The sequence below is a fragment of the Lipotes vexillifer genome, unplaced genomic scaffold (genome assembly GCF_000442215.2).
Source record: "Lipotes vexillifer unplaced genomic scaffold, Lipotes_vexillifer_v1.1 scaffold1403, whole genome shotgun sequence".
NCBI classification, from domain to species: Eukaryota; Metazoa; Chordata; class Mammalia; order Artiodactyla; family Lipotidae; genus Lipotes; species Lipotes vexillifer.
Genome location: NW_006775845.1, coordinates 334799 through 358912, shown reverse-complemented (window position 1 = coordinate 358912; position 24114 = coordinate 334799). Strand labels below are relative to the sequence as shown.

Genomic DNA, 24114 nt, shown 5'->3' with positions numbered 1-24114 from the left:
TTTGTAAACCAACATATGGGCACTGTTTGGTTTCTACTTAATACAAGTGATCAAGGACTTCTAACTCAAAAGTAATGGAATTAATAGCCAGAAATAAATAATGAAGATGTTAAGAAAACAGTTTTGGATTCCTTTGACTAGGGAAAAAAATGATTAAAAAAAATCTTCCTCCACTTTTTGCATAATGTAGGATTACTATTTAACAAATGCAGTGGCCATCCAGGAAAAAAATATTTAACTATGTATATAAAGTTTTATTTAATTCCCCAAATGAAGTCAAAAAGCATTTATTGAGATCTGGCATATGCAAAGCTAGCAGTCCCTTTGGAGCCATTTGATATAGTTATTTTCAGTATAAATCCAAAAGGTTGCCTGTTTTAGGTTAAGAAATAGCAAAAAGAACTAATGCTCTCTTTTCACACCATGTACCAGGTAGCCAATCTGAATCCTAAGGACCTCTCATACACCTTAAAGGATTATGTTTTTAAAGAGCTCCAAAGAGATTGGCCTGGATATAATGAAATAGACAGACGGTCACTAGAGTCAGTGCTCTCGAGGTACGTTCTTATTTTTTTTCCTTTAAAAATTATGCAAATAAGTAATTATTATAGTCATTGTTATTTTAGTGTTGAGATGGGAAAAAAGAAGCAAGGGTAGGCTTTCTATCATGAACATTTGAAAATTGTCCCCCTAACTGGAACATGTGTGTCCTTTCCAGAAAACTAAATCCATCTCAGAATGCTGCCAGCACCAGCCGTTCAGAATCTCCTGTATGTTCTAGTAGAGACGCTGCATCTTCTCCTCAGGTATTGCATAAAATTATATAATCATAGCCCTGAAATGGACTTTAGGGGACACCTTTTTCAGGTTTTCTGATTTATACGTGAGAGAAATGAGACCCAGAAAAGCCGCACAGCTTCCCTACCCAAAGTTCACGGCAGAGCTTACTCTAGAATTCAGGTCCCAGCTCCCAGGCCAGAACTCTTTTTCACCATATAACACTACATTAAGTCAAGGTACTTAATGTCTACTCTGATTTTCAATCCTTGAAGCTCACGTTTTGTTGTAAGATTATCTACTTTTCCATTTGATCACTAACTTATCCAGTCCATATCCAGTCTTAGATTATATAGAAAATAGAAGATATTTAAATTTATCTGAAGCACGTTCTAGAAAAATATTCCTGGGGAAAAATGTTTTTAAAATAAGCAAATAAAAAACTCTGCTATTTCCATATGTTTTCTTAAAGTACTTTTTGATTAGATCCCAATCAGAATATTCCAGTGAGACTCCATTCCAGCTTAGAGTTTCCCCAAAAAGATTCAGTTGGAAAAAGATGGGGAGATCCTGGGTGACATAAGAGGTCAAGCCCACCTGGTTCTCAGACAGCCTTGAACTCTCTCAGGTCTTTGAGACTGGCAGTGAGACAAACCGCTCTACCCCAGTGCTGTTGACAGAGTGCTCCTCTCTCTGGACCGCGCTCCCAAGGCTTAGGGAGACAGGACAGATGTGTTGAGAACAGTAAGCATGCCCTGGGCAAAAGGCTATTCACGTGTCAGAAAATGTTAGAAACCTATTGTGAGGAACAGAGGAGGAACAAAATAAAAGCAATTCTTTCCTTGCATATATGTTGTCTACAGAAGCCTCAAATGCCAACTACTATAAAGCTACTTATACTCTGATCTAATTATGTACTAGCTGTGAGATCATTGGCCCTAAAGTCAACACAGAATAAATTAATGTGATGATTAACTATTATTTTCTTTCAAGCTGAAGTTTTAGCCACAGTATTACATTGGATGTATGCTTTGTACTTTTCAACTATCTGACTTTCCTTTTTATTTTAAATACTGTTATTGTTGTTGCTGGATTGGGCTAATATTAGCATGATTTTTGAAATTTTTTGAAATAGTAACTCCAAATAATTTTTATGGACTAGTTATTCAGACTTATCTTCCAATTCAGTGAAAAGATATATTTAAGGGAGAAAAAATTGGATGGCATTTCAGCAATGATAGAGATATGTAGAGAAATTATTCTGAATGTGCTGATTGTTGCCATCTTAAGACAGCCAAAATATGTATAACTGGAGCACGTTAGCACATTCGAAGAGATCAAGTAAGTGTGGGCTTATTGCCCTGTACTTACCCTTGTTGGTTCTGGCAACCAATAATGTTAAAAATTGCTTCTTCCTCTCACTGAATATAACTAGGTCGGCTGTGGCCAGCAGAGGAAGGAGGCCACCTCTATTTAATATACTCCTGAGTGGTATAATCCACATAAATTGGCCTAGTGTCTCAAGGAACTTAGGGTGGAGCTGTATGATCAGAAAGTATAAGTACTTAAAGAAACATATTTGCCAGATTCTGCTTTTTTACATTAGACATGAAAATTTATTGTAGATTGTGCTTAAGCTTGGAGGATGGTTAACACAACGCTGGTAATGAATTTAAACTGGTTATAAATTTAAGTATGAATAAAATTACTCAGTTGTTCTTCTAGTAACGAGTGACACATGTATTGAATTTTAGTGCAAACTGGCTCATCTGTTTTCCCTGTTCCCCCCCCACCCCAGAAACGGCTTTTAGATTCAGATTTCATTGATCCTTTAATGAATAAAAAAGCTCGAATATCTCACCTGACAAATAGAGTGCCGCCAACATTAAATGGTCATTTGAATCCCACCAGTGAAAAATCTGCTGCAGGCCCCCCGCTGCCCCCTGCAGCCGCTGCCATCCCCACGCCTCCACCGCTGCCTTCAACCCACCTGCCTGTCTCCAATCCTCCTCAGACTGTAAATTCTCACTCCAATTCCCCTAGCACTCCAGAAGGCCGGGGGACTCAAGACCTACCTGTTGACAGTTTTAGTCAAAACGGTAGTATCTGTGAGGACCAGCAAGACAAATATACCTCTAGGACTTCTCTGGAAACCTTACCACCTGGTTCAGTTCTACTAAAATGTCCAAAGCCTATGGAAGAAAACCATTCGTCTCACAAAAAGTCCAAGAAGAAGTCTAAAAGACACAAGGAAAAGGACCAAATAAAAAAGCACGACATTGAGATGATTGAGGAAAAGGAAGAGGACCTTAAAAGAGAAGAGGAAATTGCCAAGCTGAACAACTCCAGTCCGGATTCCAATGAAGGTATTTTGCATTTGTAAAAACCAACTACATGGGTTAAATGAATGGGAAGAGCAGACTATCCTGAGTATGAGATTATGCTGCTTATAATTAGTAATGCTTTTTTATCAAATGACCTTCCGTTTAGTTATTAATCTTAGTATTGTCCTTTTGAGCAAATTTTTTTCTTGCATTTTACAGCAGTCATTTTCTGTCTCTTTTTAGCCAACTATTAAACATAGTTTCTATGTTTCTTAAGATGGTGACATTTGAAAATGACCCTGTCATCCTCCAAAGACCCCGTTTTAGAAGGTGAACTTTGTTGCGCTTTTCCAGAGCTGTCACAGTATTGTGCAACCTCAACATGACCTATTATATGCCGTTCTTGAACTGATTTAACCAGACACACAATTAGCAGTAAAAGTACTCAGGTCCTTCTTTACCAAGAAGCAGGGTCAACCCTGCTTTAATTAATAATAGCACAGGGGAAATGTCAAATTCTTTATAAAACAGGTGAGGTAAAATTATATATGCAGATCCATAACATCATCTTCATTCAGAGTGAAAGCAATTTGCCTTCTGCAAGGCTGTTGGTGATTAGCTTGATAGATCTTGGGTTTGTTGTTTTTTTTTTTCAATTTTGAGAACACTGTTTTAGTTAGCTAACATCAACCGTTATTAATAAATTTAACCATTTCAAGCTTTTGGAAGCTTTCAAAGCCAAATATCTAGAGACCCAAAGAAGCCTAAAATAATGCTTTACCTCTAAAGAAAAGCTAATCAGTAGAAAGACTGCTTACCTGAGGGTAGTGATCTTTAAAACCTAATGACACAATTAGATTTCTCTTATTTTATATATATAGAACTTAATGTCTTGCATACCAACATACAGAAGATCCAAAACCATCATTTAGGACTGCTGCCAATTTTAAACCCAGCATAACTAAGGTAAAATTTCCCAGGAAAATACAACTTCAGAAAAAGTACTTTAATGATTAGACTTTAAGGAATTTTATCTTTCTGTAATTTGCCCACAGTACTGAAAGTCTGTAATCCTTAGATTTAACTGACCATTTTTACCGTAGGAGAGAAGCTTTGATTATGGAATAGTATGATGCAGTGTCTTTATTGACCTGGATTGAGTATATTGCTTGTCAAAGCATATCTGTTGAAATATGTAGATCAGCATGGTAGTATATAGTGGCCCAAGAGGTAGGTGTAAGCTTTTTCCCTCAAACACTATCGTACTTGAATTTGCCAGATCAGGAAGAGAAAAAGAAATAATAAAACTTCATGTTCAGAGTTAGTAAGCCAGATTCCTGGGTATGCCCCACTCTCCACACTTCCCACCATCAGATGGTAATCGTGAGTCAGAGACTGGATCCCAGAATGTTGAGAACTATAGCAGAGTTCGAGTTTTCTCAGAGCTGGAAGCCGAGAGAAGCAGGCCTAGTCTCTGAATCCTTCACTGAGGATGTAGTACCTTTCAAAGCCAATCGAGATTATCACAAATTGAGGATAGATTCAGACCTACGTCCTCTGCTCTACTGGAATTTATCTGCTGTCTGTGGCAGAGGAGAAGCCAGGTGATGTGCACTTGATGCCTTTTCCTTTAAGCCTCAGGCTGTTGTAAAAACAAGCTTTTACCTAAGCCTGAATCAAATACACACACACACACACACACACACACACACACACACACACACACACATGCACGCACACACACAAAATAAGCCCACAGAGTCTGCATAATTTGTTTAGTGTGCTTTGTCCTTTAAAATATTAAACCAAGAAATTATTAAATTCTCACTCGTTTTATATTGAACATGTATGTTTTGCTAGCAGGCAGGGTTTGGGTTTGAGTTATTAATTTAATTCTACTTTGAATGATCAAAAATTAACCTAATAAAAAAGTCTAAACATACCCTCTGGAAAATGGTACATTCAAACAAATGGAATACTGAGGGGTTTTATACACTATCACAGTGCAGTCCTGAGCAACTGGCACTTTATTTTGTCCTCTAAAAAACAAATCTGTGTAGTATTATGAGGGTTAGAGATTAGAGGAGTATAAATTGGTGTTCACTAATAACTTATTTTAAATTACTTTAAACTGATAGGAAAACTTCCTGCCCAATTCCACTGTCTTCATACAAAAAGAATAGCAGTAAAAATACAGCCATCGAAATAGTCTGCTACCTGACTTCACTATCTTATCTGCCTTGTTTGAATCCTATGAAAAGTAGATGTTTATGTAAAGTTTGTATCTCCCATTGTCTGGCTGCATCTGCCACCACAATCTTTGAATTGCTGGGCAGATGCCACAACTGTTGTTGAAAGAATAGAAGATTGACCTTGGGTTAAGATGGAATTCCTTTATTGTGCAGACACTGCAGTAGCCAGGGTGCTTTCAATGCCTGGCGTCGGTTCTGCTGGCGCTGGTCATAGGGCCTCTATTGTTCTTGTTCAATTGTATTCCTTGCTCACTATTGCTTATTGAGATGGACGAATAGAATTTGAGGAAAAGTGTTCCAGATGTTTCTGATCTATTTTAGAATTATAGGCATTTTGTAACCATACCCTTTGGTGAACGCTTGAATTTTTTTTCTTTGTAGGAGTTAAAGAGGATTGCACTGCCTCCACGGAAGCTTCTTCAACAATTGAACTCCCAGATTATTTGATGTAAGTTCAGATGTCTGCTGATGGGAGAGAACTATTTAATTTTAGAAAGTTTGCAAATTCTTTTCCCATAATTTGCAAATCAGAAAAGTAAGAAGTTCCAGAAATAGAGTCCTGGGGCCACCCCTGCAATTGAAAGGCTGCCATTAAGCCTGCTCGTCCCCAGTCCACCCGTGTCGGCTTGAGCAGGTTGTGCCTTTCCCTGCTGTGAGCTCCGCTCGGTGGCCTTTAAGTATAGAGAAGCCTGTCCTTTGTTCCGGGGCCAGGCCAAGCGTTTGATTATGGAAGACTTCAGGGATCTGACTCTTCAAAGTCAAAACAGTTTATCAATGCACAGTCATTCACTTGGGCCCCCCAAAGGGACAGTTTATTAGTGATAAAGTACTTAAACCTCTGCAGTTAACACAAAGTAGAGACAGATGGATTTTTATTTAAAAAAAGCTTTGCCATCAAATTAACTTTAAGAGGAGAGAGCAGTAAAATTTGATCATTTCACTTTAATACCGGTTATAGTATTTTTCTTGTTATGACAACAAGTTGCTCAGTACTAAGCTGGGGTCTTTTTTTGTAACTGGTTATCACAGAAATTATAACTTGGACACAAAATTCTAGCTTTTTTACAGACTCAAAGGCTTCTGTAAGAAGAAAATAATTAAGTTGCAAAAGCCTGGAAAAATGGAGAGTGAAAGAGCAAACAGATTTGCCTACCAATAGCTTTGAAAATGAACAAATACACAAATAGCTTAAATGTAGACTGGAAATGGAATCTGGGCTGTATGAACATTTTTTTCTCTATCAGTAGCATCTCATGGTGGACAAAGTTAAACTATGAAGTTTAGCGCTCCATGTCCCATGAAATGTTCATTTCCAGAGTAGAGAACATTTTATACTAAAAGTGTGTTACTTTTGCTTAACAGTAGTGGTGAAAGCTATACTTATTGGGGAATGATATAGCATGAAACCGTAATGCTGGTTATCATCTCTTAACTAAAAGGAACCCAAGAAACCATGCTGAGTACTCTCTCATCTGAGGTGGTGTATGGTTTTAGAGTTCTGTTGGGGAGCTTGGAAAAGCTGCTACCACTGCGTTGGCCCCGGAAGGGCTGGATGGGGGACAGTGCCTGGCTCCACTGACGTGGGCATTCACCTCTCCAAATGCGTTTCCTTAAAAGTCTTGTGAAAGTTGGCCCCCTCAAATACTCAAATAGCAAATACTCAAATAGCAGTACTGTGCTCTCATTCTCTTATGACGGAATTTGAATTTCTCTTTTTTGTAATAGTGCTGTATACTTGTTACATAGGACAAAATCATGTGGGGAGACTGAAAAATGATTCTAACCTTTCCCCCACAGATTCAGTGTCGCCGTGTTTTGTCAACTTAAGCAGTTAATTCTATATTTAATAACTTGTTTTTAATGTACTGATCTACGGATGGTTGCTGCATCTGCCTCAGTGCATTTCTGTATGTTTGTCATTTTCTAGCTCTTTTAAAATCATGAAAGTACATAACCTATGTGATTGTTTGCTTAAGAGCAATTTATTTTAACAAAAGCTATCTTATATAAACATTGCAAATTTTCTTAAAATGATGAGAAAGCATGAATTTTCAGAAAAATCACTAAAAATACAGAACTTAAGCTTGTTTCTTAAGAAAACCAAAAGGACATACTATAAAACCTTTAATGATCAGCCTCTGAATAATTCACACTTAACCACAGTATTCCTAATTTTTATATAATAAGAATACTTCTGTTACTTGTGGTTGTGAATTATCCAAAGTATTTAACATTTTATTCCATCACTACATTAAGAGCCAGCTGTAGAACCATAACAATTTTTATTAAAAATAGTGACATGCTTTTCATTAAAATGCCAGTATAACCAAATAATCTTCTATAATAGCAACACAACTGTTGTCCAGTTTGGTACTTTTCCCTGAGGGAATTATTAAATAAAATATGGAGGGTATGGCCTCAGGTGTGATTTTGAGAAAGTGGGATAAATATTTTATATAACAAATTGAACCTGAGTTTCACGATCAGTTTAGCCATTTTGCTTATGCATGCTTATCTCCAGGAACCTCTTTCTCCACGACCCCCGCTCCCAGGCTCTCTCTGGTCTGCAGTCAGGACAGCCCGTGTCTAGAGAGGCCTGTTTCACTGCTTGGCTGGTGGTTTTCCTTTTATAGCAAGGACACTAGCAGGGCAGCTTTAAATCAGCATACTACCACTGTCTCAATTACACTTAGAAAATTAAACCTCCACACTGTCTAACTCAGCATGAATAAAAATATTAATGAGGACATTAAGGTTGCTCACTGTATCACTTTTCTCACATTTCCAGCTAGGCATCTGTGCTAGTGCATTTTGAATAAAACTGGTAAGAATGTCTAAAACCATTTTGAAGAGGACTGAACTCCCAAAGTTTTCCACAATGAAGAGTATATGTATACCCACTGGGGCACCCTGAAGCTCCTGCCACCTGCCTGAAATTGCTTTGAAATCTCAATTTTTATCTCAAAAAGTGAAGGGAATTTTGCATTCCATGACAGGAGCACAGAGTACAAAAAGACCCAGGCCCAGAGCCACAAACAAATAATATTAACTTTAATATTAAAGTGCTGTTTTGACTTACCACCACTGAATAAACTGACACTCTGGGAAGGTGGCCTTCATTCACTAGGTCCCGAGAGATACTCACACCCTGAAGTAAAACATTTGTGGCCTTTTTATTAAGAAAATAAACTAATACTATAAAACTGGCTTTCTGTTACACAGAGTATGACATTAAGTGTTTGAAAAGAACCAGAGAAATATACCTTTTTTTCCCCTTTTTTATTTTTTCTGGTCTCTCATTTTTAAAAAATGATAAAACAAAGCAGCACGTCTACAAAGAGCTTTGGCTTCAGCACTTAGTGACTGTGTGACATCCTCCTGGTTTCACATTACCCCTCCAATCCTTCTGTCTCCATGTGACTCGTAACAGATGGGTTGGCCTCTGCCGCTAGCAATGGTAGTAAATTATTTGGGGTAGAGAAAGGTTTAGGAAGCTACATGTGTGTAAGTGCTGTCTTCTAGTTGCACTTTAATTCCATTGCCACCATGTTTTCTTCACATTTATTCTTCTTCACTGAAGTTCTTAAACTCTCCTGTGGGGTAGTTTTACCAGGAAGGTCTTTGAAGGAGTGACAAGGCAGCAAGCAGTGGCAGAGTGGCATTCAGTCTAGGGAAACACACATAGATATAGTTTCTAAACATTTGGTTTAAATCTCAGACTTCTGCATCATGTTTATTCTGTAGCTACTCTCCATTTATCTTTTGTCTTTTTTATTAGAAAATATATTGCTATTGTCTCCTATGAGCAACGCCAGAATTACAAGGATGACTTCAATGCTGAGTATGATGAGTATAGGGCCTTGCATGCCAGGATGGAGACTGTGGCTAGAAGATTTATCAAACTGGATGCACAACGAAAGCGCCTTTCTCCAGGCTCAAAAGAGTATCAGGTAAACACATTTGTTCCTAGATGGACTGACTTTCATATTTTACCTTCTTTCTTTCTCTGCCCTTCCCATCCCGAGCCATCCTCCTAGCCTTCAGAGCAAGTCCTCTCACAGACCAGCCTCTCTGCAGCTTCTGGCCTTCATTTAAAATTAGTTAGGAAAGGGGCTTCCCTGGTGGCGCGGTGGTTGAGAATCTGCCTGCTAATGCAGGGAGCACAGGTTCGAGCCCTGGGCTGGGAGCATCCCACATGCCGTGGAGCAACCGGGCCCGTGAGCCACAACTACTGAGCCTGCGCGTCTGGAGCCTGTGTTCCGCAACAAGAGAGGCCGCGACAGTGAGAGGCCCGCGCACCGCGATGAAGAGTGGCCCCCGCTCGCCACAACTAGAGAAAGCCCTCGCACAGAAACGAAGACCCAACACAGCAAAAATAAATTAATTAATTAAACTCCTACCCCCAACATTTTCTTTAAAAAAAAAAAAAAAATTAGCTAGGAAAATAAATATTTGAAATAGTTCTTGAAAATAAGTAAACATGATGAGCCTATATTTCCTCCAGTGAAAAAACTATATTTTCATATAATATAATATGTATAAAATGTATAACATATACTTACATACTTACTGTAATATAATATGTAGTGTATTGAGAAAAATACAGACAACAAAATAGGAAAAACAAAAAGCAAGGTTTGGCATCAAAATATCTGACCGCATTTACCAACTCAACTCAGACTGTAGCTCTTACATCTGGTGCTACTTCCCCAAATTACTATTTCAAGTAAATTTAAAAAAAAAATTTTTTAAACCTCAGTCTGGCATAGAATATAAAGGGGGCTTAATACCACTCAGGCTTGGGGTTTAAGTGAAGAAAAGCATGGTGCTTCCAGCTTCCCGAGACTGCCATTTGTTAACAGGTATTAATCTGTTTTCACTTGCCTGCATTAAGTGGTAATATTACTACAGCTGACAAAGAGCAGTAGAAGCCTGACCTGCCTACTGATTGTTCTTAGAGTTCTTAGCCAAAGGATTGATATAAATGGATGTTTCCCTCCTTGTGTATGACAGATAACTTTGTCACACTTCACAGCCGCAAATGGTGCTCCATCCTAGCCCACTGTTGTTCTGACAGGAACCTACATGAGAAAATGGGGTGGGTTTTCCCACAATGGGGAAAACAGCCTGGGAGCATCCATGCCCTAGAGATTCATTATGTCTTCTATTAGTGGGCCTTAATCTTTTAAACAAGCTGCCTAGAGTTATAGAAAACTTTGCCAGAGGAGTGAGTGGTTGGCAGTGCAAGAGGTCAGTGATATGGTTTTGGGTTTATTTTTTTCTATATAGTTATTTACCAGTATACCATGATTATATTTAAACTAAAATGTAATTCTAAGAATTGCTTAGTGGTTGGGAGCGGGCTCTGAAGCCAGACTGCTTGGATTTGATTCCCAGCTCTACTTGTGTGACCTTGGGCAAGCTACTTAACTTGACTGAAAATTCTCAAAATCCCCATTCATAAAGTGAGGTGATTATAGAGTTGTGCAGAATAACTGTTAGCATTTGGAAACTGCTTAGATCCATAGTACAGGTTATGTAGTACATAAGGGTTAGCTCTCTTCCCCTACCACCCAATTTTCCTCCCTAGAGGCAATCAGTATTACTGGTTTCCATCGTATTCTTTCAGAGGTCTGTTTGAGTATAAGATATATATACACAAGCAAATTCACAAATATACCATATGTAATTGAATCTAAGATGTCATCATTTATAAGATCCACCATTGTCTTACGTTCCAGTAAGTTAAGGTATGATACATTATTTATCAGATTTCATTAAAAATTCCTAGGATATAATATTCTGTTTCTCCCTTATACACAAATGATACCAAACTTATAAATTGTTCTGTACTTTGCTTTTTTCACTAGACAGTATATATCTTAGAGAATTTTTTTATGTAAGCACATAAAGCACTTCCCCCTTTTTTAATGGCCTCTTAGTACTCCTTTGTATGGACTAATGGACATTTAGATTTTGTTTACTTTCTTTTGCTTTACAAACAGTGCTGCAGTGAGTAACCTTGTACGTGTGTCATTTCACAATTAAATCTGAAAGAAAAGTATAAGTGCTGAGTCAGCTTTGCATTTGCTGTTTTAACGGCAGTTGCCAAATTGCCCTCCTTAAAGACTGTACCAATTTACATTTCCATCATTAATATTTCCCACACCCTTGCCAATTGTATGTTATCTGTTTACATTGCAAAGAAAAAAGTTCTCTTCTGATTTCTAATTATTAATTTTCTAGAGTGTTCATGAAGAAGTCTTACAAGAATATCAGAAGATAAAACAGGTAGGTATTATCACTATTAGTTTTCTGACCTTTAGTTGAGAAGTGTTATGAATGCCACAGTCTTACTCCTCACTCTTTTTTTCATCCACAGTCTAGTCCCAATTACCATGAAGAAAAATACAGATGCGAGTATCTTCATAACAAGCTGGCTCACATCAAAAGACTAATAGGTGAATTTGACCAACAGCAAGCAGAGTCATGGCACTAGAGCTCTGCTTGGACCAGAAGATGTGAATAAACTTAAGCTTATTTATTTAAAATTCCAAATGAGTTGCTCTCAAATTCTAAAAAATGAAACTGCCTGTTGGAAGTTTCAGTATTAGTAAACTTGAGTTACCTTCCCCCCCACCCCCTGCATTTTACTTTGTTTCCTTGCATTTTTGAAGCTGCTTTTTTTCTGGTCCTTTTTTCCTACTTAAGACTTGTGTTTGTCAATAGAAATAATTTTTTTTGTAGATATTGAGGATCCAGTGTCTGTACTTCAAATCAATTTTTTTCCTTAAAAAACTGTGTTTGTCATTAGAAATGATTTTTTAGGTATTGGGGATCTAGTGTCCACACTTCAAAGTTATGTGTGTTTAAAAAAAAACAGTAATGTGCAAGATGAAATGCTTTTGGATAAACATAAGCCTATTTTCTGACCTTTCTTAATATGAACTCTTTGCCTTAAATGGTAGAACATTTAGAAATTTGCACAAAATACAAAAAAACTTAAAACATTGTTTTGGAGGGTTAAGAAATAGAAAGGTGTGTATGTGTATAGATCTATATACACATGTGTATATATAGTCTGACTTGATCTAGAACAGTAAATCTGCCCTGCAAATTAACCCCCCATTGCAATGGTTGCCTTAAGGTGTTTGCTAGTTGTGTACCTAGTGTGGTTAATCATTAGCTACACTGCTTCCCACTTGATTAGAGCAATGGGAAGCACATTGTGGCCTACCAGCGTCTGAAAGCGTGTGCTCGACCTGTATGTATGCAGAGGTGGTGTGGATGTGAGCGTGCGTGAAGGAAAAAAGCTGCTACTCTCAGTAGGCCAAACGCTCAGGTGAAACAACTGATGAGTGTTACTGTAGGTTTTTTTTTTCCTATCAAATTGCTACTTCTATCGTGGAAGACAAGAGCATTTCCATTTCAACCGTTTGTCAACTTTATTAATGTTGGGCAAAATTGATATGTTATGAAAATGAAACAGATCTATAGTTTGGGGCAAAATTATAAAATTAAATGTGTAGGTAACCTATTTATATACTGCTATAAAGTATTTTTTGAAGAGAGATATGCAAAGAAGCTATTACCTACATGAAATGTATATTTAAAGATTTTTTTTTTCATCCTGGGTGCCAGGAATATAAAAAAGAGTGGATATATTTAACCATAACATACTGTGATTCATCAAACAGCACAAACTTTCATTTCATGGAGTTTATCTGTTGACGTTGATTTAAACTATCATTTGTTTTATCATGTGGGAACATAAGTTATGTGGTCAAAAATATAAGGATTTTGAACTAATGTTGATTCAAGTTGTGTTGTCTTATCGTATTGTTTTTCACAGTGCTGCCAGTTTAAAAGGGAAGCATTATGTTTACAAATATGTTTTGAAATGTTTGCCAAAATTTTGGTGGTATCTTTAATAAAGATGTTTGTCTCCAGCATCCAAAACAATAAAAAAATAAATAACTTTGTTGTGTATCACTGTAAACCAGAAAATGTTGGTGTCTAGAAAACCTGAGAGAGCATGTAGATGAAATTTACTCTTTGGAGTTCTTCTAAAACATTAACAGGAAAGAGTAGATAATATAGTAAAAGTATACAAAAGTATACTGTACAAAGACTGAAACAAGACCCTGTGCACTATAACTCTAACATTACCACAGCAATTTGATTTCTACGTAGCATGGACCTCCTAGGGAATTCGATTTTCTTTTAGCATTGAGATCCCTGGTGCTCTTCCTTTTACCTCAGAATTGGTACAATCATTACTAAGCGTTCACTGATATCAAACTTTCAGTTGGAAAAAAAAAGCAGTAAAGAAAACTTAATTGGGGATAAATTTGGTCCTCATATCATATGGTAGAGTCTCCTGAGGGATTTGTCTGTAGGTAATGACCTCATTGGTGTCATTTCTTAGACATCATGGCCTTTTAATCAAAGATAGTGTGCTGCTACTTGCTATGAGTGGTGTTTCTCAAAAGCAAGGTGCTTGGACCACTTGCATCACCCAAATTAGAATCTCTGGGGATAGGGCCCACATAGCCCCATTTTCATAAGTATCCTCCAAGTGATTTTGCAAGCTAAAGTGCGAGAACAGTTGGCTTGGAAGTTAACACTAAACCTTTAGGTCTCTAAATCTCAGAGTCTTGAACTGAAGAAGTTTGGCTATTGGCTTCTTTTTTTAAGCCCCTCCCTGTCAGCAGGTGCAACTCACTTTTCCTCTCTACATCATTTGTGGCACCCTCTCAGTTGTTTCACTGCTAACACTTATTTTAGAACTTGTTTACAAACAAGGCAAACCTTCCAGTTGGCTAATTGTTAGCCCTTGGAGCTCCTACCCATCTACATCAGCACATCTTCTGGTTTACAAATTGGGTAATAATGGAAGCTGGAGATGCTTTATGAAAATCCAGCATTGCACACCCGTAGACTTGACCACCTACGTATAAAAGCCTTAATTTAGATGTCTGTTGTGTACATTGGGCGGATCCTTGCAAAATGTATATCATCAGTTGCAAATTTGAGAGTTGTGAATCTCCGCCTCTGCTATTACCTAAGGCTGCATCTCTTTTAAAGATGGGCGTGAGCCTATTAAGATATTTATAATCATTCTTCATCTCCTACTGCAAGATTTTTAGATTCTCTCAAATAATTGCTGCAGGAATGGGTGGCCACTTAGTATCAGTTACTCCGGTAGAATTTATTTAGTTTTTTGGTTTTTTTGTTCTTTTTGAGAGAAATAGTAAGTGTAAAATAGCATTGTCAAGATGAGACAATGAGTTGTGTTATTATTTGCTCATCACATTTCATCTAAAATAATTTGAAGCACTCTTGATGATTTTTACCAACAACCATAAATTAACTCCAGAATGAGCGAGCAGCTGATTCAATACAAAGCCAAAATAACATTAACTAGATGTGGTTTTGTTTTATGTGAGGACTTCACTTCCTATCTCGTTGGTTATTTATTTCCCCTGGAATACTTTAGAGGGGTTAACTTTCAACTGTAAGTAGTGATAGATGTTCAGTACTTGCTCTCACAAAAGTAATTGGTGTGGTCAGTTGATATCATAGCTCCATGCATTGATTATAAAAATCCAGTATTAATTTTCCTTCATCTCTGATTGATCTTTTAACCTTAATAGTTTTCTTTTCCCTTAAAATATTCCACCTTATTCTGTAAAACAAATGCATATTTTCATGTTTGAAGCAAGGTGTTGAGATGAGCTTTAGACACAAATGGTCCATCAGTTCCGACACTGCTTGGTTGCCTTACCCCTTCCACTAGTGCGTCCTTTGTTTCTGGAACTTGGCTGAAACTCTTCAGCCAGTTCATTGTCTTTCCAGCCGTGTGAGCGTTGAGTCACATATGAGTGGTTTTTGCCTTTACTACTTTTAAAGTTCTTACTGTTTATTACTTCCTAAGTGTTACTAAATCCTTTTATTCTGTACCAGATGGGGAAAAATTATAGCCAGCTTTGAGAGGAACCTTTTGGGAAAAGATATTAACTGACACGACTAAATGAAGGCAACAGAAGATGTTATCAATGTTCTTTGTAACCTGACAACTGAACAAGGCTATGAGGCTCATTTCAAAATATTTTGAAGTGTTAAAAATATATACATATATATCTACGCTGCTTCTCAGTTGTTCTACCCAAACCATGTTAGCAAGGTAAAATGTCACAGAGACTTTTCAGTTAACTGAGCTCAGCAGCTGTGGTGGCCCCTATTGTTCTACACCAATTTCAGTTCAATAAAAATGTTAACTTTGCAATTCTGGTACTCGTTTTTCCTTTGTCTCATTTCAAGGCTCTTAATTTTGTCTTAGAAAAAAACATCCCACAACAAAGTTTTCTCTGATGCCCTAATGTAAATGATCTTCCTGGGACAGAGATATTACTTGTTGGTGACTCTAGGAAGTGGGAACACAGGGTATTTGCTCCAGGACCCCCTGCTGCCTGTTTTACAAGTGGAGGACATCCCCTCCAAAGGCAGTATCTCCTAGGGGAACAATAATCACAGTTACCATTTATTGAGGGTTTTCTGTGCGTTGCAAACTTTGTATGTATTGTCCCATTTCTCCTCAGCACAACCCTGCTATCCCCGTTTTATAGGCAAGTAAACTGAGGCTTAGAGAAGTTAAGACACTTGCCCATCACATAGCTAGTAAACAGTGGAGACTGGGAAGCCTGACTCCAGTATCTGTTCTTAACCACTTTTCCATACTGCCACTCATATGTTGGTACCTATTTAGGGTTAGGGTAACCGTCACAAAGTGACAAGTTCAGTAACACCACACAGGGCTAGACTCTTTTGATTCAACGGAGACTAGAATGTGGGTGTTGGAGTGATACCTAATGGATTATTCTCAGTGAGTTGATTTTGTCAGAAATGATAAATTTGAAGGAAGGCCAAAATACTTTTTGAGAAAACATGTGTGTCCTTTATTTTCAAATGTGTGCTATCTTAACAGTGGGCTATTGGAAGGAGATTGGGGCAGTGCAGGTAGAGAGAAGAAGCAGGGTTACAGTCTTGGAATCACATCATTTTCTCTTCATGTTAAAAGGCTGTCTCAGTAAAAGACTCCAGCTCTAAGGTGTATCCAGTGTGAATTAGACATAAGAACATTCTAGTTGGATCCTTAACATGCAGTTTATACAAGTTTCCTGAATGACTAATGGAGGAGGAAAGGAAGCAAGCCTCAGTTAAGCACTAGTATTAAAAACCCAGAATGCTCAGTGCCAGCCGTGATTCTGGTTGGGTTTATGAGGAGCCCCAGGAATGAATGAGGTTCCCAATGTTGCAATTATTTCAGCAGCCCTCCCTCCCCCACTGGACATTTGACATTGTACTTGTCTTTTAACTCAACTTCTTTCCTCAGCTATAGGGTGAAAATATGCCTTCTAACTGGGGTATGGAAGAGGCTCAATGATTGTTTGTAAAGCACTTGGGAGTTCTGAAGGCCAGCAATCTGCTGAATGCAATAGGGAGAGTTTGTTGGAGCATTATTTTTCTAGGTGAGGATGAGTCTGTTTTGATTGATTACAAAGGGGACAAAGGTTGAGAGAAGCTTAAGTCTTCGAGGTGGAGTGTTTGGGGTTTTACTGATGTAGACCTACACGTACCTGCCCCACTCATTTTACCTTTCTGAGATTGGGGCCGGAGGCTGGCTGTGGCAGTAGGTGGCTCTGATATTTTATGATTGCTTAATTCTCCAGTTGGGGTCAGATGATTCTGCTGTATGATGGTGGAGATGTGTTATTATTTACAACTCCTGCCTGTTTAATTCAGTGTGGTGGCCAGGCTGGTTTGTCTTGCTGTAATTAGGTACTTGGGACAATCTGGGCATCTGGAGAAGGGTGATAAGAATTCCTTATCTGGTCTGTGAAATACGGGAGAGTGCTTTCCTGAAGACTGAGCCCACATTATCGGCCACCATGTTTGAGTTCGAAAGTCGGGGCCTCTAAGAAATGACGGACTGCCTTTCTATACTTCACGGACTCCAGGGGGCTTACAGAATTCCACTGTGGTGCAGATAGGCAGCATGATCTACCAGTCTCATCTCCTGCCACTCCCACTCCATGCCAGTCACAAGGGCCTGCCTTCAGGGTCTCCAGTACCCTTGCTCCGCCCATCCCCAGGCCTTACTTAGCGCTTGCAGTCCTTCTGCACCACCGGCTCTACCCTCCATCCCTCTCTCACTTAGCTAAGGCCTCCTCACCCTTAAGATCTCCCCCTTAAACATCACTTTCTCCAGGAAGCATTCTCTAACCTTTCAGACTAACTTGGGTCACCCTAGTATATGTTCTCTTTCTTCTTATGCTTCTCCTTTGCGGCATTTATCACAATTATAATTAAATACTAATTGTATTATTAATTAAATAAGTTCCATGAGAGTAGAGACTGCCTTGTTCAGTGGTGTGTCCCCAGCTCCTAGCCTGGTGCCTGGCATAGAGAAGGTGCTCAATAGTAATTTACTGAAAGAATGAATGAGGCAGGCTATCCATATATGTCATTTAAAATTCATGTGGCCAGAGGATTTGGATTACTGCGAAAGTCTGCTATATCATTCAGGTTTGTGTGCCTTGCCACTTTATCTTCCCGAAGTCATGATTAAGGAATGAGTTACTGATGGCAGATTGACTTTGGGAATCCCTTTGCCCTGAATAACTAACTGGACACCTTCAAAGGGTACAGCTCTTTCCAACACTGGTGTTCATACCTCTAGTCACCTCTGGAATATGAGCATCTCCATGGTCTATAATGGTTTGGAACATAAAATGAAATGGTCTAAAAAGTTATTTTATTGTTTATCATAACTGACAGATGATAGGTTCTGGTTTCATTTCCCCGCTTCTCAGGGACATGGTGGAGGATGGCAGTCTAAGCGTCTCTAGCCTGACGTTTCTTTAAATTTGACGTGTGCTTTTCCTGACCTTCTTTTTAATGCCTAGTGCTTCCATAACCTTCCAAGCAGTAGACATTTTGAGGATGATCAAAGGACTTTGGGATTCCTGCAATGATATAGCTAGCAGGGCCTGTCAACAGCACCTAGAACAAACAACTGTCTTCATTTTGTAGATGATGAAATGAAGATGTTTAAATGACAGCCACCAGAGCAGGAGACCTCAGGATCTTACACTCTTCCTAGGGAGGAGCTGAGAACAGCCCAGCAGCCACTGCTGGCAAGTGATACGAAGACAGGGAGGAGGGGGAAAGTGCCAAACAAGAGGCGTCACACCACCAGCCGTTCAGAGCAGAGTCAGGCTGCAGAGCGTGGGCGAGCCTGCAAAGCCCTCCAGCCTCAGCTTCCCACCCTGAGTGGGGTAGTACCTGCCTCAGAGGGTTGTTGGGATCACATATATGTGGAGTGGTGCTTGACACCTAGTAAGTTTTCTGTACGTATTTTTTTGCTGTTTATTTTCTAATTATTTCCTTCCATCTTTTATTTCGACTTGGAGAGTTTTGTAGCAATATACCTGACAAACAAACAGCCAGCCAGAACTGAAAACCCTATTAGATTTTCACATAACCGTGACTGAGTCCCTGTGGTAGTTCGAGCATTTCAAAGTCTCTGCTCCTGATTGCTCTGCAGAATGTTTTCTCTGTGAACTTTTCAAGCACCACATTATAGCTTCTCTTAACATCACCGCTACCAGTAACTTACAGTGCTGATGCATTTGTTCCAGACTAAAGCTTAACTTTTAATAGTCTGTCTGTTAATTCTCTTTTCCACGTGTCTTCATAGGGGAGAGTTTTTAAAAGAGCCTTGTCTGTAAGTGCTTCTCGCCACCTAGTTACCAGAGGGGGTGGACGAGGTTCATTTCGGGTACAAAAGTCTCCTGTGAAAATGACTCTCCCTCTTACACCTGTAAGCTTTCCCGTCTCCTCCCAAGGAACAGAGTTCATTGAAGGCAGCCTTGTCAAAGGGGTGCCAAGAGGGTCTCCATGGCCACCTGAGCTACAGACTCTGCAGCTGAGAACAAGTGTGAGGGGGCACTAGGGACAGTGGGCAAAGCTCCTCCTGTCCCCGTTCTGCTCCCTTCCCCTCTCGGCCCCTGTTGACAAGCCTTTGTTGCTGCGGTAGCCAGTTATCACCTCCCCACCTGCCCTTCCCTTCTCTTAACTCACTGTTCTCACCTGAATGATCTATTATGGCCCCTCCCTTCTGTTAACCTGCACGTATTACCATTTCTCCTCTGTTTTTGGTTAAAGATGACTTGGCTTACCAATAGTGAGAAGGCCAGTTCAGAACCAGGGACCTACAAGCAAGACATGCAAAGTCTGGAAGTAAAGTTGAAAATGCCTTGCAGCGTAGACAGCCAAAAATGGAACATGGAGTCCTACACCCCGGGGCTGAGACCTGGTTCTGAGATTTACCAACCTGAGACCAAGGGCAATTCGCCCAAACTCCTGAATCTTCCTTCCATCATCACTGGTAGGTTGGGATAATATCTACACACCATGGTTATATTAGGATGAAACAGAGATTGTTGCATCCAACTAGAGGGACTGGGTAGGGCAATCTCACAAACCCACTTTTGTGGCTGTTTCCCTGTCCCCAGAGATGAGATCTCTGGCAAGTCTTATAATTCCTCTAGGACAGCTACTCTTAGATGGTTAAGTCCTGTGGTCACATTTAGCATAGGTCTCATTTCAGGAACTAGTAAGTCCAGTCTGGTGTAATAGCCAAAACTCTGAAATGCATTTAAAATTACATTTTCTCCCCTCTTCCCGCTTAGGCCTGATTTAGGCTGGAAGCCAAGTGCTTCTTGCCACCCTCCCGCCTCCTCCCACCTCTTGGCACCTCCCAGGGCTGAAGGAACAGAGGGCAGCGGGGGAGGCATAAGGGGAAGGAGAGGGCCTATTTGACGGCGCCTCTGAAATCCGCCCTTGGCTGCTTCTAGGCGTTGTCAGAGCCCGTCCCCCGGTGCCTGGGACAGCACCCTGCTGAGCTCTCCAGCCTCTCAGGGTGTTTTCAGGGCATCTCCAACAGCACACCCCCGACCTCTTCAGGCAGGAAACTAGCAGCTTAGAGCCCTTTTCTGAAGAACCAGGCCAGCATATGCCAACTAGAGGTGTTTGGTCTCTCATCACCCTCCCACCCCAGCCGCAAACAAAAGTAAGCACTTTGGGCCTGCTACCTATGCAGGTGTAGTGACCTCCCAGTGCATCCTCCACTCTGGTGGAGGACTGGAGGTTTCTCAGACATAAATCGGTTTCCAGCCCCCTCTGTGACCCCTAAGCTTGCAGAGTCACAAAGCAGGTTTTCTTTTTCTTTTTGACTGTATAGAAGAACGATTACATGTAAAAAGCTGTACATATTTAACGTGCACAATTCAATGAGTTTGAGGATAAGAGTATACCGTGAAAGCAGCAAGGCCACGGATGTACCCATCACCTCCCAAAGTTTCCTCTTGCCCCCTTCATTATCATTATTTGTGTGTGTGTACATGCACGGGATAAAAATATTTAACAGAAGATCTCTCCTCTTAGCAAATTTTAAGTATACAGTATTGTTAGCTATAGGCACTGTGCTGTATAGTGGATCTCAGAACTTATTTCTCTTGCATAACTGAAACTCTGTTTCCTTCGACCATCACCTCCCCATCTCCACCCGACCCCCACCCCAGGCCCTGGTAATCACTGTTCTCTGCTTCTATGAGTTTGACTATTTTAGATTCTACACATAATTGAGAGAACACATATCTGTCTTTCTCTGTCTGGCTGATTTCATTTAGCAGAATGTCCTCCAGGTCCATTCATGTTCTCACAAATGGAAGGATTTCTTTTTTAAGGTTGAATAATATTCCACCGTATGTATTTACCACATTGTCTCTACCCATTCATTCGTCTATAAACATTTAGGTGGTTTCCATATCTCAGCTACTGTGAATAGTGTTGCAATGAACATGGGAGTACAGGTGTCTCTTTGTGAACTTAATTTCAATTCCTTTGGATAAACATCCAGAAGTGGGATTGCTGGATCATATGGTAGTTCTATTTTTAATTTTCTATGGAATTTCCACACTGTTTTCCACAGCGGCTGCACCAATTTGCATTCCCACCAAGAATGAATAATAAGGGGACATAGGGCAGTGAGGGAATGGGGCAAGGCCTCCCTGGGGAACTGGCATGGAAACTAATACTTGAAGGATGAGAGGAGTCAGAAGAGAAGAAAACGTACCAGGAAGAGAGAACATGTCGGAAAGGCCCCAGAGGAAGGCCTTTAGCACTCACTGAATGCATGTCTATGCAAATCACTTCTCATTCACAAGAGCCGTTTAGGGTCTGGCTTCTTTGATGCTGAACTTGTTTCCTCAGGTGCTGCTTTGTCCTTGCTAAGCAATTCTGGGGAGATGAGGCCCAGAGACGCCCCGACGTGGTACCCTCCTAAGAACCACTGGAGGTTATTGCCTATCAGATGCGTTTTGGTACTTGAGGTTCTTTCCTGGTGGCCTTCTCATGTGGCTACTAAATTCTGAGGAAAGTTTCCAAAATAGACCTCAGTTTAGTAGCCAGTGGCTCCCAAAGCGGTCCGTGAGTTTTCCCGTGGGAAGGTCTGGACTGGGGAGGAACAGTGGCTGCTCTCCCAGGGGTCGGTGAGCCCACCGTCTCCCCTGAGGCCGGAGGCTGGTGCAGACTGTGCACACGGGGTGCCATGACTGGCAGGTGCCCTCCAGCGCTGGAGGCATTTGGGGCTCTGGTAAGGAGCCTTGGCCACATTGATGGAGCCCTATCAGCTAGAGGCAGGTTCTCTGAGGAAGAAAGAAACAACATCTGTACTATCAAAACTGCCAACCCGTCACCTCTGTTGTCAGCAGCCAGGGGAACCATCCGTGTGGTGTGACTCTAACAAGGGAATGGGTGGGCAAGCAGGAAACCAAAACAAGAGTGGTGAGAGAAAGATGCCCAAAGGACGGGGAAGCTGAAAAAGCACTTCTGGGAATAAAATGAGGTAAAGCAGGGAGGCAAGGTAGACACCTCCTTAAAGACCACTTTACGATGTACAGTGCTTTGTGCCTTGGCTGAGCACTTTCTCAGCTGTTCGCAATTGATCCTCCCTTTAAACACTTTGTAGCGTGGAGTGGGACATCCCACCAAGAACAGGCCAGAGGATGACGTGGTATCAGCTCTAGGACAAGAATACAAATCTTGTTGCCCTACTGCACCCCACTTCCCGTCAGTGTGCCTTGCCCTCCCGGACTTGGTGCTGATCCCCAAGATTTACCTGGTGACAGAGGAGCCCCAGTAAGGCCTCCTCACAGCCCACTCATGTTCTGCCTTCTTGAAACTGTTTTTCCTCTAAGAGTACTGAAGTGAACGAACCTCTTTTTACAGGAGGTAAAATATCCATTTCCTCAGCTGTGCTCTGGGCCAGCTACTCCTCGTTGCCTGGGCTACTTCAACCAGGTAAATACCTCAATCTGCTCTGAAAATGCCTTCTTCTCTGCTAACACCACCCTTGAGCTCGGGCCATTCCACAGATCTCTGATGGTGCTCCCAGGCTTCCTCCACTATTGCAACAATCCCCTCCGTCTGTATTCTGCCCAGAGGTGGGGTGCACTGCATCAGAGCCGGACCAAGTGTCCACCTGAGTGGGAACAGAATCTTAAAGGACACTTCTAAGCAAATCAGTTTCACCAGATTATCTTTCTAAGTCACTGACCATGACTGTTATGGTCATTCGATGAAAAAATGAAAATTTGTCCTTTGACTTTTCTTTTGTTAAAAAAAAAAAAATATATCTACTCTTGCAAAAATTTCAAACAGTACCTAGTGAATAAAGTAAAAAGTAGAAGACCCCTGTTCTCACTCACCTACCTTAGGCTCCAGAGGGAGCCACTAACGGTACATATGCATGCACAGTTTTTTCTTCTGTTCAAATAGGATATCAAACTATAGGTCTGCAACTTAATTTTTTTTACTTAACAACATTGCTTGAACATTCCACGTTAGCCCCTGTTGACTTCTTTCATTCTTTTTAACAACGGCATGGTATTCCACTGTTTATATCATAATTTTATAATGTAATCACTCCTGATTGAGAGTCAGATTATTCCTAGTAAGGGAAAACTGAAATCATCACCAACAAAGCCAAATAAATGCTGTTTTTTCAATTGAATGGTTTAACATTTTAGTCACTATCCCTGCTGACAATCCCTACCTTGCCTCCCTCACTAAATCCTTTTAAAGCATGAGAAAAATACAAAGACTGTTTACAGGATGTTCAGAAATAATTTACAAATGTAAAAATTTTAAATATTGTGCATCAGTTTCTAAAAGTGATCAAGGATATTTTGTTTCTTGAATTCAGCATCCTTTGCTGCTATGAATGAGGAGAGAAGAAAAAAGGTTAATTTCCCTACTGAAAATTTTTGACTATTACATCATATTATATATTATATTGTATGTTTATTTTATATGTTTATATGTTTAGGATTTACAATAGTTACATTGTTCTTTAACCATAATTTTACATGCATTTGGTTTAGCTCTATAGTAAACAAATTCTAGGCTCTACCTCATCCTTTAACACTATGCCTTCCCCTTTCCTGAGACTTAATTTTGATTCATCTTGTGGTTGACTAGACTTTGTTGTCCACTTTTTTCTCTAATTGAATACCTCTGTTGAGAAATCTGAGGTCAGCCTGCTCTTTTCCCCCTTATAGGAAATTTGCTTTTTCTGCGTAGATGCCTAGGAATTCTTACATTGTCCTTAAATTTCAGTAACTTGACTTACATGT

The 24114-nt window shown here is 40.0% G+C and overlaps 1 protein-coding gene across 1 annotated transcript in view; it reads left to right on the top strand.

Moving 5' to 3' along the window:
* The window catches only part of ELL2 (elongation factor for RNA polymerase II 2), a 73869-nt gene extending 58228 nt beyond the window's left edge, over window positions 1-15641 (top strand). Inside the window, exons 6-12 of the mRNA XM_007450232.1 lie at window positions 433-557; window positions 719-806; window positions 2576-3143; window positions 5735-5801; window positions 9132-9303; window positions 11600-11644; window positions 11736-15641. Coding sequence (XP_007450294.1) covers window positions 433-557; window positions 719-806; window positions 2576-3143; window positions 5735-5801; window positions 9132-9303; window positions 11600-11644; window positions 11736-11852 — 1182 coding nt within the window. The 3' untranslated portion in view covers window positions 11853-15641. The remainder of the gene's footprint in view (window positions 1-432; window positions 558-718; window positions 807-2575; window positions 3144-5734; window positions 5802-9131; window positions 9304-11599; window positions 11645-11735) is intronic.
* The last annotated feature ends 8473 nt before the right edge of the window (window positions 15642-24114 follow it).